At 37.2% G+C, this 19,026-nt stretch overlaps 1 protein-coding gene and 1 long non-coding RNA gene across 3 annotated transcripts in view; one reads left to right on the plus strand and one right to left on the minus strand.

The window, feature by feature from the left end:
* The first annotated feature begins 1,073 nt into the window (after positions 1-1,073).
* Positions 1,074-19,026, plus strand: part of ARL13B (ARF like GTPase 13B) — a 75,173-nt gene continuing 57,220 nt past the window's right edge. Inside the window, exons 1-2 of one of the 2 annotated variants that reach the window (XM_027102806.1) lie at positions 1,074-1,414; positions 16,901-16,971. In XM_027102806.1, the coding sequence (XP_026958607.1) occupies positions 1,356-1,414; positions 16,901-16,971 (130 nt within the window). In that variant the 5' untranslated portion in view covers positions 1,074-1,355. The remainder of the gene's footprint in view (positions 1,415-16,900; positions 16,972-19,026) is intronic. The other variant, XM_027102807.1, reaches the window with a different exon arrangement.
* Positions 5,346-16,887, minus strand: LOC113618726 (uncharacterized). Its single transcript, XR_003432101.1, has 4 exons — positions 15,183-16,887; positions 8,901-8,964; positions 7,137-7,198; positions 5,346-5,472 (listed from the first exon to the last, which is right to left on the minus strand). It is a non-coding gene; the product is annotated as an uncharacterized LOC113618726 (long non-coding RNA).

The raw sequence follows: 19,026 nt of genomic DNA on the forward strand, positions 1-19,026 counted from the left end.
AAGGAGGGAGATAACAAAATGTAAAAAAGGTGTCTGTCAAAGACCAACCAGGCAGCTAGGGACAAGTTCCCTCTCTGGTCCGAGCCTAAGCCGGGACCAATCAGCAGGAGAACACAACCAAATCTATAATTTACATACGGGGAAGTGGGAACCTATAAAACTGACATATTCGCGCCCAAAAGGGTTCCTTCTTCGACCTCCTGCGTGAGGACCAAGGAACCCCGGTGCACCGGCCTTCAATAAACCTCTTGCGTTTTGCATCGGCTTCCGACTCTTGTTGTTTCCTGGGCGAGTCGAAACTCCTAGGAGACCGCGAAGGTCTAACAAATCTATGTATTTAAAAATCCTGGAAAGAATATACATCAAAATATTAACACTGGTTATCTTTGGGTGGTGAGTGTGAGATCTTATTTTCTTCATCTTGTTCCTTTTTCACACTTTCTACAATGAGCATATTATTTCTTCTATAAACAACCCCCCACACAACAAATATCATAAATTTCCATTTCACAGTTTATGTAACAAACAGCAATAAACGTTATACAGATTAAAACTTCACTCTCATCTGAACTATTGGATAGTTAGCAAATGAGTTTTCCCCTCGTTCTTAACTTAATTGCCCCAGTGTATTGTTTCTGTAGTTGTGCAGCCAGAGTTGGCTGGAATTCTACAGGATCCTCATCCCTGCTTCATGAAACAAAACAAAACAAAACATGCACAAGAGCTGAGATCTCTGGATCTCAGTTGGGGTTGGAGACAGACGAGGAGCAGCACTCTCACACAGTTTGGATGGGTATGCAGATCGGTCTTAGCCTAAGATCTGTCGGAAATGCCTCAACTCGTCTCTAGACGCTTCCGTTGCCTAGTTACGAGAACCACCTTCAGCTCCCCCTCCCCCTCAGTCTTCAAGACCACTCCCCCTTCTCCCTCCCGCCTCTCCGGCGGGGGCGGGGAGCCGGGCCGCTTTAGCCACTCAGAGCCCTCTGCGGCGGGCCGTCGAGTGATGATTGGAGAAGTTCATGGGCGGTGCTTGGGGAGGGCTTTCCCAACGTCAGCACGTTGACGCGGGGGTTTTCTCTGGTCGGCCCAGCAAACCCTTCCCGGGTCTGTGAAACTGCGCCTTTGGCCTCGCTGTGCCTGCGCGAGGAGCGCAATATTCCGCTCGCTGGTCGGCGCGGTTATTGGCCTTGGTTCTCGGACTGACCGCCCTTACCTCCCTCCCGGCCTCTCCTCCGGGCCCATCCTCGTCAGGGGCGTGTCGCAGCGACGGCGGCCCCCCAGACTCGGCCCAGGACAACTAGCGGCCCATCTCCGCTCCGGGCTCGGATGGGAGGTGGCGGGAGGAGCGGCCTGGGATGTTCAGTCTGATGGCCAACTGCTGCAGCTGGTTCAAGCGGTGGCGGGAGCCCGTCAGGTAGGCTGGAAACGGTTGGCCGGGTGTCTTCCTAGGGGAGGGGGACAGCTGCGCCCCAAGGGTAGGACGGGGCGCCGCCTGTCCTCTCTGCGCCTGGACGAGTCTCCCAGGCCGCAGGGGATGCTTTCCCTCCCAGTTTGATATATCCCCTCAGGGAGCGATAGGAGAACGTAGACTTAATGTTTAGTTGCAATTAAGTTCTCATCCGTAATGCTTATTATTGTTATAATTTAAATGGGTCCTAATTTCTTAAAAAGTTGTGGATTTTGTGTGTGTGTGTGTGTGTGTGTGGAAAAATTGTGTATATTTTTCCTCTGAAACTTTTGTAATGGGAATTTTTTTTTAATAGGGAAGAATGGAACATAGTTTTCATAACATCCACAAACCCCTTCCCAACACACACATTTTGTTTGAGAACTTGGACCTGAAATCTGGCTCCACTACTTAATAATTATATGACTTAACCACTTTTGGCCCCATCCTCCTCATATTGAATGAGAATGATAGTATTTATGCTTTAGGAGTTTTGTATTAAATGAGAATAACTGATGGAAAGTGTTCTTAACTGTAGTGTAGCTTCAATTTTTATATGAGATTAAGCACTTTAGTTGAAAGAGTCCACTTCTTGATGTTTCATTTTGAATGCTAGATGTATTAATATTTAGAGCCTGTTACTTGTTATTCATTCATTTGCTGAGAAAATACCATGTGCCAGGCACTATGCTAGGAAGAAGTCAGTGAAAATGATGCTTTTAAAATTGAGCTGCTCAACCAATAAAGAAGCCTTAAGTTCGTTGGTCTTTATAAATAATGTAGATTTTTTATAATTCTACTTTAGAATTAGGCCAAGGGTAAATTATAGCAAAAGTTTTGGGTTTTTCAATCATTAGCATTTCAAATAAGTATTTGCCATAAGGGTGAACTATCCTTTAAAGAATGGCTCTGAAAAGTTACACTTATAAGGAAAACTATATGCCTATATTTGGAAATTTGCTTTAAATGAAACTTTTGAATTCTTCTCCCATCATTAACTCTTAAATGGATGTGAATCTTTTAGATATAAGTGATGTGATCAACTTTTAAGAGTCAAAGATGTGTTTGGGTGTGTAGACTCTGATTTAATTTGTTTTAATCATGTTCTGGTCTGATTGCCCAGTCTCTACTAAGATGGGAGGGTTATTCATAATAGATGGCCCTTTATGTTTTTCTCTATGTCTGGTTTTTAAAAAATATATTTTTTATATTTTAAAAAATATATTTTTATTTTTGTAAGAGAGCACAGTAGTAGCATGTGTCCTTTTAACTAAAAACACTCAAAAACTTTGCGCTCCAAAGGGATTTTCAATTTAATTTATCATTCTTTGTGTTTGCTTCTCCCAGTAGCTATAGTATAATAGTCTCTGGGGTGATTAAAGAAAAGACAGAGTTCAGAGAACAGAGGATGTATTGATTTCCAAGTAGAACAGATAACTGGATTTGATTAATAAAGCAGAATTGAAATTTAACCCTATAACTCAGTTTATTTTCTTCTTTAATAAGTAGTAGCATCAAGATCTGAGCTGTCCAATAGGGTAGTGACTAGTTGCATGTGGCTGTTGAGCATTTGAAATGTGGCTAGTCAGAATTGAGATGCTGTAAGTGTATAATACAAAGTGGATTTTGAAGATTTAATATGCAGAAGGGAAAAAGGTAAATTATCAGTCTTTTCTTCAGTTTGATTACATGTTGAAATGATAACTTTTGCATATACTGGATTAAATAAAATATAATATGTACTTTATTTTCACCTTTTATTTTCATTTTTTAAAAGGCAGTTACTAGAAAATTTAAACTGGAAAATTTAAACTTATATGTGTGGCTTGCAGTGTATTTTTATTGGACCTCACTGATCTAGATCATGGCATAATATGAAGGACATGGGTAAAATCTCTCAATGTTGGATAGAGCTAACTGTCAAAGGACTTAAAAACAAATTGGGTTACACCTATCTTTTAAGTACCTTTGTTCAATGCCTGGTTCATAATAGTGGCTGAATAATATTTGCATAATATTTTATGTAGTTTGATTACTCTTTAGCAAATCCTTAAGTAAATATTAAGGAAGTAGTCCATTTACTGGAATAAATAAGAGGTGAGGAAGCTGATTTAAAAAAATATATCAAATTTTGTGTGCTTAGGTATTTGTTCTGTATTTTTTAAGTTTTAGGCTGTGCTGTTCCTTATTGAGATTCCTCTTCACGTTTTTATACATATATATGCATATATATTTTTTGGCTGTATTGGGTTTTTGTTGTGCGCGGGCTTTCTCTAGTTGCGGCGAGCAGGGGCTACTCTTCTTTGCAGTGTGTGGGCTTCTCATTGCTGTGGCTTCTCTTGTTGTGGAGCACATGCTCTAGGCACGCGGGCTGCAGTAGTTGCAGCACGTGGGCCCGGTAGTTGCAGCACGCGGGCCCTAGGGCGCGTGGGCTTCATTAGTTGTGACTCACGGGCTCTAGAGCACAGGCTCAGTAGTTGTGGTGCATGGGCTTACTTGCTCCGTGACATGTGGGATCTTCCCTGACCAGGGATTGAACCCGTGTCCCCTGCACTGGCAGGTGGATTCTTAACCACTGCGCCACCAGGGAAGTCCCCCACGTTAATATTTTATGAAGATATGTTTGTAAGTGTGAGAAGTGAGTGTGTGTAAGAGAGAAGATGATCATTATTAATACACTATGTTCTGAGATTACTTTGCTGACTTAACTACTGTATACTGCACCCTTTGGATTTACCCACCTGTTCTCACTTAGATCCTCTCCCAACGAGCATATTATTCTAGAGACTGGGATCAGGGATTAGATGGCATGTTCAGAACGTGTGATAGGGACAAGGCAGGAGTCAGAGGTCAAGAGTTAAAAGTACCAGTCTGGGTCATGAGTCAGACCAGGATGCTAGGGAATTCAGGAACACTGTATCTGCTATTGTTAACCACCAGACAGAACCTAACGTAGGCTCTGCAGCTATGTAAAATTAACCTTGAATAGACTAAAAGCTATACTCACAGATAAGTGGCTTGCTCCTGTAGAAGCAGTGCACTGTAGTGTTTTTTTTTTTTAACTTTTTATTTTGAGATCATAATACAGTGATCAAAGCTAAGGGATTAACTTTGGTACTGTACTATTAACTAAATTATAGATTTTATTCTGAGTTCACTCGTTTTAACATCTAATGCTTTTTTTCTCCCTGTCCAGGATCTAATCAAGGATTCCACATTGCTTTGTTGTGTCTCTGTTCTCTCTCAATCTATAATAGTTCTGTAGTTTTTCCTTGTCTTTCATAACCTTGAGACTTTGAAGAGTACCTGTCAATTGTTTTGTAGAATACCCCTTACAAAGATGTTGCTGCATAAATGGGTAAAGGAAATACCATGGAGGTGAAATGTCCTTTTCAGTACATCATATCAAGGGGTACATGATTTTGATATCTCTTATTACTGCTGCTGTTAACCTTGGTCACTTGGTTATTGTGGTGTCTGCCAGATTTCTCAATATAGTGTTTTGAGTCAAACAGATTTGCATCTGAATCTTAGGAGTTTTGGCACTTTCCCCCCAGTCAAGTGTGGGTAATTTTTGTTTTACAACATTTTGAGAAAGAAAATGTATGCCAGTACTTGATGCTTTGCACACAGTAGTTACTCAGTAAATAATACCCCTGATCTTAGGAGATAAGTGCTGATTAGTAGGTTACCTTCTTCAATTCATTTTATACTTATCAGTATAGATAACCTTCCTTTGCTCTCTTTCTGTTAGTGGAAGAAGGGTTCCTTTTTCTTTCCAAGTCTAATTCTTACACCTGTGCACTTAATTCCATTTCTTCCCATTTCCTGGGAACTTTAGGGGTTCAGTATTCAGTCAGAGATCACAGAAAGAACTTCTGGGATACAAGAATAAACCTACACTTTTATCCAAAAATTTATTGTCCAATTTTATCATCAAAAATACAAAATCTCTCTCTCTTCTGTCTTCAGAGCTTCGCTTCTGTTCTTCCTTTAGTACGTAAACATGCTCAAGCCTCTCTTACCTAAAAAATAAACCAAATTAAATGTTTCTTAATGCTGCTGTAACAAATTGCTATCAACTTAGTGACTTAAACAAGTTTATTATCCTACAGTTCTGAGATCAGAAGTCTAAAATGGGTCAGCAGGATTGCTTGCATACTTTCTGGAGGGTCTAGGGGAGAATCTGTTTTTCTTGCCTTTTCCAGCAAAGAAAGAGACTGCCTGCATTCTTCGCTTGTGACCCCCTTCCTCCATCTTCAAAGCCAACATCATAACGTCTTATCATAATGTCTTCTCTCGTCTGTGCTCTCCTGCTTCCTTTTTATAAGGAAGGACTCTTGTAATTACATCGGGCCTACCTGGATATTCCAAGATAAGCTCCCCATCCAAGATCCTTTAGCTTTATCACATCTACAAAGTTCCTTTTGCCACGTAAGAAAACATAGTCACGGGCTTGGGAATTAGGATGTGGACATCTTTGGGAGGTTGTTATTCTGTGTCTACCATCCTAAACAACCCTGTCCCTGCAGCCATTACCCTTCCTCCTTCCCTTTACTCCACACTTAACAATTGGCAATGTATGAGTGGTACCTTCTCAGCTTCCTCCCCTTTCAAGCATTCCTTAACTTCCTGCAGTAGAAGGCTTTCACCCAGACCCTTCAGTTTTTCTTGCTACACCAGATGCTGCCTGGTTATTAAATCCAATGGATGCTTTTCAATCTTTTGGCATCAGTTGACACCTAAGATCACTCTCTTCTTGGAATTCTCTTATTTCTTTTTCCTGAACTAAAAATTTTTTCACCTTTCCGCCTCTTTCCTTTTCTATCTCTTTTTGCCACTTAGCCTTTCTTCATCTGACTCCCAAGTTTGCTTCAGGTTCTGTCTTCAACTCTCTTTTCTTCTTCTACATATTCTCCCATTATGGTCAGTCGCACCATATAGAGAGACTTCAGCTACCACCTCAACATTGACTCTCAAGTCCATATTTCCAACACAAAGACTCATCCACCACTTAAGACTTACATATCCAGTTACCACAGAATCTTCAATCCGAACACATCCAAAACTGAATTTACATCTTCTCTCATGCCGAATTGCTTCTGCCTTCCTTTTACCCACATCAGAAGCCAAGAGGAATCCTGCACGCCTCTTTGTGCTTTGTTATCTCAAATCATCAAATCCTTTGGTTTATACCTACTTAATACGATTTGTGTGTCTTGCACTCTTTCAGCCTTTGCATACCCACTGCTCCATTTTAGATAAGGTTTCCATTATTTCTCTCCCAGATCTCTTTGACAGACTTTCCACTGTTCCCCTCTGATTGATGCTCCATACTGTCAATGATCTTTTTAGTATGCAGCTGATTTTAAACCTTAAGTCTTTCCTAATTGCCTTCAGGATAACATGCAAACATTACTTACAGAATACTTGCAATTTGACCTGAGCCTGGCTATATGGACTCATCATAAGCCATTCTTTTTCTTCCTGTCATTCCAGATTTGGGGTATTTAAGTTCTCTAGTCCTTCCATTCCTCCCTGAATGCCCTTCTCTCTTTTGACTGTTCCTAATCATACTTAAATCTCACTTGGGAGATTCTCTCCTTCAGGAAACTCTTTGAATTCCAGCCTAGATTCTTTACCTTGCATTGTGTTTGCTTATTAGCCTCTTGTATTGGTCTCTACTTACCATGTATTGTAATGTTTATTCAGTTTGCCTAGTCATACAGGATGTCTTGTGGACAGGAGCTGCTGTTATTTAAAAACATTTAATAAAATAGATAACTAATAAGAGCATGCTGTATAAAAAAAATAAAATTCAAAAAAAATTAAAACATTTAAAAGTAATGTATATTTATTGTTATTTAAAGGTAATGCATGTTTATTGTAGAACATTGAAAGCACAGTTAAGCAGAAAGGGGCAAATTTAAGTTAACTCACAATCTCATCCACCAGAGATTACCATTTTTTGTATTTTGGTGTAGAATCTCTTACATACATGTAAATTTTTTTAAACAATAATGAGAAAATCAAGTGCTATTTCATAGCTTTTTATTTATTTATTTTGCCTTAATGTATAATTAACATCATTTTACATCATTACATATTTTCGTTCAACATATTTTTAATAGCAGCAGAGTAATGTGTTGAATAGATTCACCAAAGTGTTCTTAATTATTCCCGTTATTAAATATTTAGGATGTTTAAATTTTTTTTTACTGTTATCAACAATGCCTTGGTGAGCATCCTTATATAAGTGTCTTTGGAAATGGAATTCTAGATCAAATGATATGAAAAAGTTTAAGGTGTGTGATATATATTGCCAAATTGCTCTTCAGAAAGGCTTCTTGTTTTTTTAAACCAATTTCTACTCCTACCAGCAGTGTTAAGAGAGTGCTTTTTTCCTCAAAAAATAGGAGCCATCACTTTTTCATTTTTTCCAGGTTATGGGGGAAATGTTATCTGCTTTTATTTTCTATTTTCTTGATTACTGGTAAGGTTAAAAGTTTTTTCCCGGGCTTCTCTGGTGGCGCAGTGGTTGAGAGTCTGCCTGCTAATGCAGGGGACACGGGTTCGAGCTCTGGTCTGGGAGGATCCCACATGCCGCGGAGCAACTAGGCCCGTGAGCCACAACTACTGAGCCTGCGTGTCTGGAGCCTGTGCTCCGCAACGGGAGGCTGCGATAGTGAGAGGCCCGCGTAACGCGATGAAGAGTGGCCCTCGCTCACCACAACTGGGGAAAGCCCTCGCACAGAAACGAAGACCCAACACAGCAAAAATAAATAAAAATAAATTAATAAACTCCTACCCCCAACATCAAAAAAAAAATTTTTTTTTCCCTTAGACATTTGTATTTCTTCTTTTGAGAATTTCCTAGTGATTCCCTTTGCTGTTTTTCTATTGGCACAGGTCCATTTTCTTATTGATTTTTCTAAAAGAGTTGTTAAGTGTTTATACTAGTAACCCTTTCACTCTAGTATGTGTTGCAGATATTTTTCTTTCTTTTGTTATGTTTTTAAATTTTTTGATGGTTTTTGAAGCATAAACATTAAATTTTTTTAATTCAAATATATCATTCTTTCAGTGTAATATTTAGGAAGTTCATCACCACTCCAAGATTATATTCACCTATACTTTTTTTTCTAGTACTTTTATGTTTTAACATTTGAATCTCTGTTGAAATTTATTTTGTGTATAGGGAGCAGCCTTCATCCAGGGCACGGAACACAAGGTCTGTTAAGTCATGGTTCTCAGTAAATATCTGGACCCTGTCAGCAGGTCCTCACCCTTACATATTATCATTTACATACTCAGAATTATGATTATTTATACCAAGTAGCATCTAGTTGATGAAATGGTAATATAACATAGGATAGAATATATGAGTTTAAAGATGATTTGCAAGATTCTAGCAAGGATTGGAAGCAGAATTTTGGAAAGGGTGTAATTTTACCTGGGTCTTGAAGAAATTTGTGCTTCCTATGCTTTCCAGGAGCATGATTTCAGGAATAGCCCACCTAGAGAGGCAGAAAATTAACATCAATTTAAAGGAACTAATTTTGGCAGCAAGAATTATGTAGTATAGGGCTTCCCTGGTGGCGCAGTGGTTGAGAGTCCGCCTGCCGATGCAGGGGACACGGGTTCGTGCCCCGGTCCGGGAAGTTCCCACATGCCATGGAGCGGCTGGGCCCGTGAGCCATGGCCGCTGAGCCTGTGCTTCCGGAGCCTGTGCTCCGCAACGGGAGAGGCCACAACAGTGAGAGGCCCGCGTACTGCAAAAAAAAAAAAAAAAAAAAAAAGAATTATGTAGTATAATTTAAAATAGTAAAAACATATTTTTACCAGTATTTAAAGAACAAGAAAAATATAGTAAGTACTCATGTGCTCACTACCTAGGTTTTACAAATATTAACCTTTGGTCATCACATTTCAGTTTTTTTCTGAAGAAATGGATAAATCCTTGAAGCTCCCTGCACCCTATTTGTCTCACACCATCCCTTCCCTGAGGTAACCACTAGCTAAAACTAGTTTCTTACCCATCTGTGTTTTTCCTTGTCACAATTCAGCCTACCAATGCTTTAATTCAAGTTTATTAGTAGGTTGTTATTCACTGTGGCCAAGTCTAAAAGAAGAGGTTCACATGTCACAGTAAGCAATGTGGATTGGTGCTTTCTGTGTATCAGTATGGTATCTGGTAAAACATGCCATGATGTGGTATGTTATCTCTGCTAGGAATTTTTTCAGTGGGGAAACAGCACCCTATTAGCCATCTTCTTGGTCTAAGTAAATATAACTGTAAATCCTAGACTATTTATAGAAATTGCTGGTTCTTAATTTCTTAATTAAGCTGTACATACAGATTAGCAAGGATTATCTGATGTGCCATGGGCAGAACTGGAATATCTTACACTTCTTTTTATCCCATTACAGCTTGTTGTTTATTCATAGTAAGAATCTCAGAATTTTAGGAAAGGGCTCTAGAGATATTTTGATTCTACCCCTTTATATTTTATTTTAGTTTTCAATTAAAAAATAGTCTTTATTTTTAGATCAGTTTTAGGTTTACAGAAAAACTCTGCAGAAAGTACAGAGAGCTCCCATATACCTCCCTCCACCTAGTTTCCACTATTATTAACATCTTTCATTAGTGGGGTACATTTGTTGCAATTGATGAACATAGTGATATATCATTAGCTAAAGTTCATAGTTTACATTATCCCTTTATATTTTAGAAATGAACAAACTGATACTAAGAATTTCACTTGATCAGGACTTCAAAGCTAGCATGTAACCCCAAGGTTTGCCCTCTTTTTAGTGCTTCATAAATTTATTTACTTATTTGGTTGCACCAGGTCTTAGTGGTGGCAGGCGGGCTCCTTAGTTGTGGCACGTGAACTCTTAGTTGCGGCATGCATGTGGGATCTAGTTCCCTGACCAGAGATCAAACCTGGGCCCCCTGCATTGGGAGCACAGAGTCTTATCCACTGCGCCACCAGGGCAGTCCCGGTGCTTCATAAATTTAGAGAGTTATTTTGATGCAGTATTATCCTGGACTCTACAATCTGAATTAAAATGTCAGAAAATAGTGCATTTGTATAATAAAATCACACCATAAATGTTTTTGGTAAAACTTTTTCATTGTATTAATTTTTTTTGTGGTAAGTTTTTTGTTTTCTCACACATATATCATAAAACAGTATTCCCAAGTCCCTTTTCATATGTATTTGTTATTTGTTAAATTGTTCCATGTAGTTTTAAATATTTTAAGTAATAAATATTAATTTTGATGTGTTAAATTTTGCTTCATAGTGTTTCAGTGAAGTGTTTTATTTTAACTTGCATAACATTTTTGAAGTTAGAAATAGCTTTAATGTAATTATCTCATTTGAAGTATTGTCTTCCTTAGTTGACAGATGAGGAAGTTTAGAGTTGTAAATGTTCAAAAGATTGTAATAATGTCTTTCAGAAAAGATTCAGAATACAAATGTTTTCTGAGTCTAAGTTCAAAATGCTAATATTATGTGGCTTATATTTTAGACATATTAATTTCTATATCTGTTATATAAAAAGGGACCCTGAGATAAAATATGTAAAACAGTCTTTGGCTCTCTTAATCAATCCCTACTTTTTTTTTTAACTCAGAATTATTTTAGTTTAAAAAATATTTCTCACTGTTAATTATTACCTTGAAACCATAAGCATGTAAATTTATTCAGAAAACTTCAGTCAGTTTGATGTAAGAAAATAGGTAATTTTAATAACATTCTCTAATATTGAACTGTTACTTTGATGTGAAGATTTATATAAATTAAATCCATTATAGTATGTTCTCAGCTTAAAGTTATATATTTTAATTTTACTTAGTGTTTACTTAGTAAATGGGGGATCAGAAAGTATGTTTCTATTGTTTCATTCAGTAAAGATGCATGATGTATGCTCAGCACATTTGATCCTGGGGCTGCAGACTTAAGACAAGTTCTAGTTGAGAAGACTGTATGAAAAGTTGCATGAAAAAGTTAAGGTTTATTTGCTGTGTTAACATGCATGGTCAAGAAGGACTGGGGGAAACCCCAGCCTTAAAGGCTTGCTGGGGAGTGGCAGAAGAAGAGGCTGCAGAGTTTGGATTTGATTCTGTTTAAGGATTTTAAACAGAAAAATGCCATTGTTAGATTTTCATTAACATCATGGTTAGGTTTTATTAACAACATGCAATTCATAACCTTAGTAATCTACCTATTACTAGGTAATCTACCTTCTCTTAGCTCAAGGAAGTAGGTTATGATTGTGATAGACTGAAATGTGGGGAAAAAATTCCAAAATATTTTGATGAAAATGAGCCAGACTACCTGGCTATCTGGTTTGTATCTCTGTGTGTGTGTGTGTGTGTGTGTGTGTGTGTGTGTGTGTATAAATGTGAGTAAATTTTACAATAAACGAGATGGTTCAAGTTGCCATTTAAAATAATAATTATTATTTTTACAAACCATTGTTTTTAAACTTCCCATGGAAACTGCTGTTAACTAATTTTTGTTAGCACTGTAACCTTGGGTAACTTGTATCTGCTCTACTTGCAGGGACAGCATGAAGATAAATGATAGGGTAAAATAGCTTTGAACTATCAAGACACGCCATATAAATTCAAAGCGTTGGTATTGCAGGGTTTGGGAAAAGCTGAGAGCATTTATTTCTGAGGTACTTAATTTGTGGCAATTACCAAAAAGATACTTTTATTTTACAAAACTTTGTAGTATTTGATATTGTTCATCTCTTAACCCTTCTGGAAACTTTTCCCATCGCTGCCATTTCTTTGGTGTCATTTCTTTCTGGCTACAATTTTAAGGGTTTCTTCAAAGGTTCTTGGGGTGCTGTGTCCCCTGTCCCCTGGCTCTTCTTCCTTCTGTGCTCTTTCATCTGTTCTTATAGTTTTAACTACCACGTATATGTCTCATAATCCCAGTCCAGGTCTCTCCTCCAGCTTCAGACTTCAGTGTGAGACAAGCACTACTGTCAACATGTGCAAAACTGAACCCATTAATCCTCCTCTATAATCTGGTCCCTGCCCATCTCGCTGGTCTCATTTGTAGACTCCCTGTCTTGAATTTTATTCTGTAATAAGAACAGCTATAGGTTGAGCACTTACTGTGTGCCACAATCATTGTGCACCTTACTTGCATGTCTTATGTAATTTCACCACATCCCTATGGGATGGATATTTTTATTATCCCATTTTACTGATGAAATTCTGAGAAGTTAAATAATGTGTCCCAGGTCATATAGCTTGGAAATGGCAATTTTGGGATTTGAACACAGCCTGCTCTAACACCAAGTTTGTGGCTATCTATCAGAGTACCCATAATCCCTATATGTTACTTGTTACTAGTGGAAACATACTGTACATCTTACAACAGAGTCCTTCCATGTCAGCCTTTCTAGTTTGGTATATAATTCAAGACTCAGGGATAACTGTAATAAGAGCTAAGTGATCACTTTCAACTTCTGGGAAGGTCACATTATTACCTATATTATGATACTGGTTCCTTAAGTAGAAGTATATCGGGTTCCTTTTAGACTCAATACACAGCTGTATTGAGTTGTGATTGTGTATGAATGTAACAAGCATGTTCTCCTTTTGCTTAAGGCTGCTTTCCTGAGATGTGCTCTTAATGCCTGGGTTCAGCAACTCAGCACCCTGCCAGTTCTTACCTCCTTGGTGTGGTGTCTTCTCAGGCAGTGTTCTTAGTCTGGAACGTCTTCATCCTTCCTCCTATTTTCACCTTCCCCTTGCTCGGCAAACTTCTACATTTTAAGAACTTAGCTGAGGCATCATCACCTTGTGTAAGAAGCTTCCCAGACCTTCTCCTGTATCTCTAGGCTGAATAAAGTCTTCTTGCTCTGTATTCCTTTAGCGTCTTGTATATATCGATAAGCATTTTAAACTGTCATAGTGTCATAATGTACAAATATTTGTTTACATTTTAGTCATTCTCATTAGATGATGAGCACTCTGGGATAGAAATGATGTCTCAGGCATTTTTGTGTCCATAGTACTCAAATGCCTTATGTACTTTTATTGAATTACTGCCTGACCAAATGACTAAATGATTGCTTTTATTGCTAGTGTCAACTTTCTAGACACTATAAACCTAATAACACTGTTTATTATTTTTTCAATTGAAGGACTAGTGTATTTGATCAATAATCATAAGACTAAAAAACATAGTTTTTTATTTCTCTGTTGTTACATAGCATCACAGCCAAACTGTTCCCAATCAGTGATAATTTATCTTATTTTAAAAAGTTATAATGACATGTACATTTTAAAATGTGTTAGATTGCATATATTCAGTGGTTAAAGAGTTCCACAGAATTTTGAGTGTTAGGTGATCGTTAGCCTTTTAAACCCATTCTATTCTGAAAGTATAAATTTAATGCTTTGTTATCAGGCATTGCAGTAATTCATGCTGTGATTTCATTTGTACTGCTAATGTTATGTTTTTTCATTAAGGCTTTAATTACCTCAAATATTTAATTAAAGCTGTGTTTTCAAGTATATGGCATAATGATCTTAAAGATTAACTGTGTACTTGCAAGTGTAGTCAAAAATAGAAATCCAGAGAGACTTATTTCGTGCCAGTCTCAGCATGATTATAATTTTCCAAAGTGATTTTCATGTTTGAAGAACTTTTTTTTGTTTGAACCTAATATTCTGTTTTAAAAAAAGAAAGCTTTTAAGGTAAAATCTAACATTTTTCCTTGATAGCTGCTTTAAGAGTAGTAATGTTTCAAAGTGTGTAAAAGTAATTATTTGGACAGTGTTTTTTTTTTTTTAAACTGAAATCTTGACAAGAATGGAGCAGGGGAAACATAAAATGCTACCTTTGTAGTAGAGAATGAAGGGCCATTTTCCTTAAAAAGGTATATTTGAGATTTTTTACTCTGGCTCATAAGGGATGGGAAAAGGATCCATGATGTTCTTAGGAACTGCTGACCCAGTTGATATATGTTTGCAGTATGGTCTCCTGTGACTTCTAGAGTAGGCATGGTCAGCTGCTATCTCTTCCTGTGCCTGCCTGTGCTTTCCCTTTACAACAGTCATCACACATAAATCTCTAATGCCTCTTTTCTTTCTAGGCTCTAAAGTTTATGATGGCTAGGGATTGTGGATGTTTGTTTGGTACTGTGTAATCGGTGCCTAATCAATAGTTACAGAATAAGTGATGCAAACAAGCAGAAAATGGGGATTTGTTCCCCAAAAGTAATTGTTTTGGTCATGGTGATGTTTGAAGCACTGTAGATCTTGAAATAAATTGTTAAAGAGCAATTGAATTAGCTTTACTATTATGGTCTAATTCATTATATATCTAGTAACTTCAGTTATCCAAAATATTGTTTAAATGCTATACAATCCATCTTTTTTGGATAGTCATTTGTTATATTTTATTTAAGAAATTATTTTGTACTTAAATTTTGTTCTTTGATATTTGGAAGTTATGAATTCTTCAAACAAAATAGTAGAGTTATACTCTACATATCTCAAAGCTTCCATAAGAAGTAAACATATTTTTCAAAGTTGATAATACAGGTAAAACTTTCCCGTGGATAGAAGTACCCAGACCTCACATTCTACCTCAGATCCGTAATTCATAATCTGCTGTGTGCCTCTTTGGCATTTCCACTGACCCCACCACTGACTGACTGGGAATGGGGTGTGGGGATGCTACTGGTTGTGACTTACCACTGACTCGAGCAGAGACGTACTTTTGTTTATTCTTCATGGTGGATATAGGGATGGTTGAAGCATTTACGAAAGACTAAGGCTCCTGGATAACAAAGGAAATTAACATGAAGAGTAAATTAATTTCACTTACAAAAACCAAAGTCCCCACCATGGCCTACAAGGCCCTACGTTATCTGGCCTCTGATGCGTTTCTGACTTCCTGTCCTTCTTCCCTGCTCCTGTCTCACTGGGTTTTACCACACTGGCTTCCTTGCCTTTGCCCCAGCTGTACTCTCTTGCCCCAGATATTTGCATAAGTAACTCCCTCCTTCAAGGTCTTACTCAGACTTTACCTTCTTTCTCAGTGAGGCCTGCCCTGATCACCTTATGTAACTACAGTCCATATCCTGCTCTACTTTATTCTTTTTTCTGTAGTATCTAATCACCTCTAACGTATGATATAACCTATAATTTCCTTATTTCTTATATGTATTATATTGTTTGTCTCCTGTAACTAAAATGTAAGTTTAATAAGGGAAGGGTTTCTCTATCAGTTTTTGTTTTTCATTGTTTTTGTGGTTATTTAAATAAACAAGTGTATCTCAGGTACCTAGAACACTGGTGTATGGTATACAGAAGATGGTCAGTAACTGTTTGTTTAATAAAGAAGTCCAGATCCAAGAAAGCCAGGCCTAGACAGATGAAAAAACACCCTTTCTTGCCATCTAAGTTCTGCTTTTTAACCCTTCTTGGAATGATTGCCAGTGAAGAATGACTGTACTTGGTAGAAACCCTGACTCTACCCCATGGGAATGTGGCCCAGTTATGCTGTGGCTTTCTCTCTATATTCCCAAAATGGTGTTAATAGATGGTCTCATCATTTATACTAAGCAGTAGTTAAACCTGGAACAGAAATGAGCTTTAGTGGTGGAGTGAATCGCTGAGATAATAGGACCAGTATAGTAGGTTTGTTCCTTTATAACCTGCCCCAGGTTTGAGAAGTTCGTAGGAGTTAAGTGAATTAGGTTCTGGTTCTGACTGTAACCAATTCATTGTCTTATCTTATGACTCTGGACTTATGTTTCTTCAATAGTAAAATTGAACTGGATTGTATTTTTTTTCTAACTCTGTGAAGTTTAGCTATATCATCAGAAACATTTTAAGCTTTATAATTTAGGAACCCTCTTTCAAAATATGTTAGCGCTTAGGTTAATAATCATGTTACTATACTATGTTTAAGATTTATACTTGGTAAGGTGCTGCATATATAAAAACAGTTGAGCATAGTAGTAGTGTCAAGAACCTAACAATCATTCTTTTCTTATGTAATTTCACAGGAAAAAACAAATTTTTGCTAATCCTTAGACTTCAGTTAACTAGAAAATTGAGTCTTTAGACATGATAGATAACTCATGCTAGGATCTATCTCCCTCCTTGCTTTCTCTCTTCTTTCCCTTATTTCTTCTCTATCCTTCAGGTTATCTACTGTACAGTTTCCCTTTTTTTTTTTTTTTTTTTTTGCTTAGAGAACAAAAGGATGACACTTTACAGGTATTTTTCAAGAATTTTGCTTTTTGAATATATATTTTATTCATCATTGTACCCCCTAGCATCCAGCAGATTGTATTGTACATATAGATGCTCCTTAAGTGTTGCTTGGATGAATGAATTTGCTTTTATTTTTACCTCAATACTTAATTGACTCAAAGTGATTTTTAAATTTTTATTGTTTTAAGAAAGGTGACTCTTGTGATGGTGGGACTTGATAATGCTGGTAAAACGGCAACAGCAAAGGGAATCCAAGGAGGTAAGCTGAAAAAATTTATTATTAAATTACTCTGATTTATTTATTTAAATTGCTTTATTACATATTCATTGGGTACATATACTGTGTACTCTATTACTTTATATTCTTAGTATACTTGAGGCTAATGTGGTGAATAGACTCTGGCTTAATAGTACCAGCCTGTTATGTTTCAGATTTGAATGAATGCAGAGGCTCCTCGAGGTTTTTGATCAGCTAAGAGGGATCGCAGCTGTCTTCTAGCCAGTAGGAAGGAAAAAGTAAAAAAAGGACATGCCCCTGCCTTTAAGGATCCCTATCTTTTACTTACATTTTCTTGGCCAGAATTTAGTCACAGGGCTACAGCTAAATGAAAGGGAGGTAGAAATACAGTTAGCCAGCACAGTTCTCTTTGCATTTTTTGATTTTTTTTCAACATGATGTGTAATTTTTACAGTTACATTAAAGATACATTAAAGGGTTTTATGTCATTTATATTACATCTCATTGGATGTATTTATTTAGTCTTAATTTAATGCTTTGTAACTACAATATAGAGGTACTATACTAGTGAGTTTGTTGTGTACCCAGAAGATGTAGCACGAGCCAGGCATCTTGAGGGTATGAATTGGGAGAAAACCTAACATATATTTGTTCCTGAAAATGGATTTTGCAACTAGATATCATGCGTGACAGATAGGGAGCTTTTATTTATGGAAATTCATGAAAAAAAATTGACATCTTGAAAAATTTGGTGTTGGAGAAAAACATTTTGTCACCCCCAATTAGTTGCAAACTATATATTATTGTTTGAGGAGGCTTCTAAAGCCTTTTTGTACCCCTCATGCTGTCACCTAGGTTATATCCTTGCAAAGCACTCGCTGTCACCATCTAAACCAAGGGTTTGCAAACTTCTTCTGTAAAGATCCATATAGTAAATATTTTAGACTTTGAGAGTCATATGGTCCCTTTCCCAGCTACACAGCTCTGAGATAGTAGTGCAGAAGTAGCCATAGAAAATATGTAAACAAATGAGCATGGCCATGTTCCAATGAAACTTTATTTATAGACCCTAAAATTTGATGTGTTATGAAACATTATCCTTGGGTTTTTTTTGGAAATTATTTTAAAATGTAAAACACATGCTTAGCTTGAGGGCCATGTGAAAACAGGTGGCCAGCCAGATTTGGCCTGCAGGCCATGAAACCTTATCTAAACGTTTTCTCTTTCATTCCTTCAAAGCCTTATGTTCAAGGGAGCGGGATCCAGGAATGTGCTAATCAGACTGTCTAATTATTTGTGTGTACTTAGAACAAACTCTTTCGATCAGGCCTTCTTCTTCTGAATTCCACCTCCATTAGTTTCTTTTTCTGAGTTTAGAAAATGTTCAAAGTGTCACATCATGAACAAAAAGTCAAAGCTGCTTTCAACTTTGAGCTCCCCTCTGGCTCTGTTTTTGTTTTTCATTTCATGTTTACTCTTCAGCCTACTCCAGTGACTGATTTCTTACCATTTTTCTTTTTTAAAGATTCCAGTTATATAGAACGACTTGAAGTTTTTCAAATTGAGCCTTTTGATACCTTTGTGATTTTGTTTATGCTGTTCCCACTTGCCTTATTAAAGAGAATATCAACTTATCCTTAAAGACATTATCTACTTATCTCTAAAGATGCTTGTTTGTCGTATCGTCTCCTTCTTTATGAAGTTTCTTCTGATCTCCTGCTGCCCTCACCCCTTACCACCACCGTCAGTACAATTGACCACATCCTCTGTTTATGTCTACTCTTATCTGTATCTACTTGTATAGCTACTTAATTGCCCCTCTTTTTATGTATTACTCTACCTCTCCAGACTATAAATTCCCCAAGGGCAGTTTTACTTATTTTGGTGTCCCAGTTCAGGCCATGCCTTAGTAGGCAGTCTTCCTAAAACATTTCTCCCATGGCTTCTCTTAGCTTATTTCTGTTTTGTTTTTTATTAAAATTAAAAAAAAAAATTTTTATTGTATATTTCCTCCTTTCATTTGAGATAATCTTCCTCTCCTACTGTGTTGCCGTTGTCTGTGTCCAATATAATATA

The sequence above is a fragment of the Aethalodelphis obliquidens genome, unplaced genomic scaffold (assembly GCF_003676395.1).
Source record: "Aethalodelphis obliquidens isolate GAN/ISIS:26980383/991018 unplaced genomic scaffold, ASM367639v1 scaffold1, whole genome shotgun sequence".
Lineage (NCBI taxonomy): Eukaryota > Metazoa > Chordata > Mammalia > Artiodactyla > Delphinidae > Aethalodelphis > Aethalodelphis obliquidens.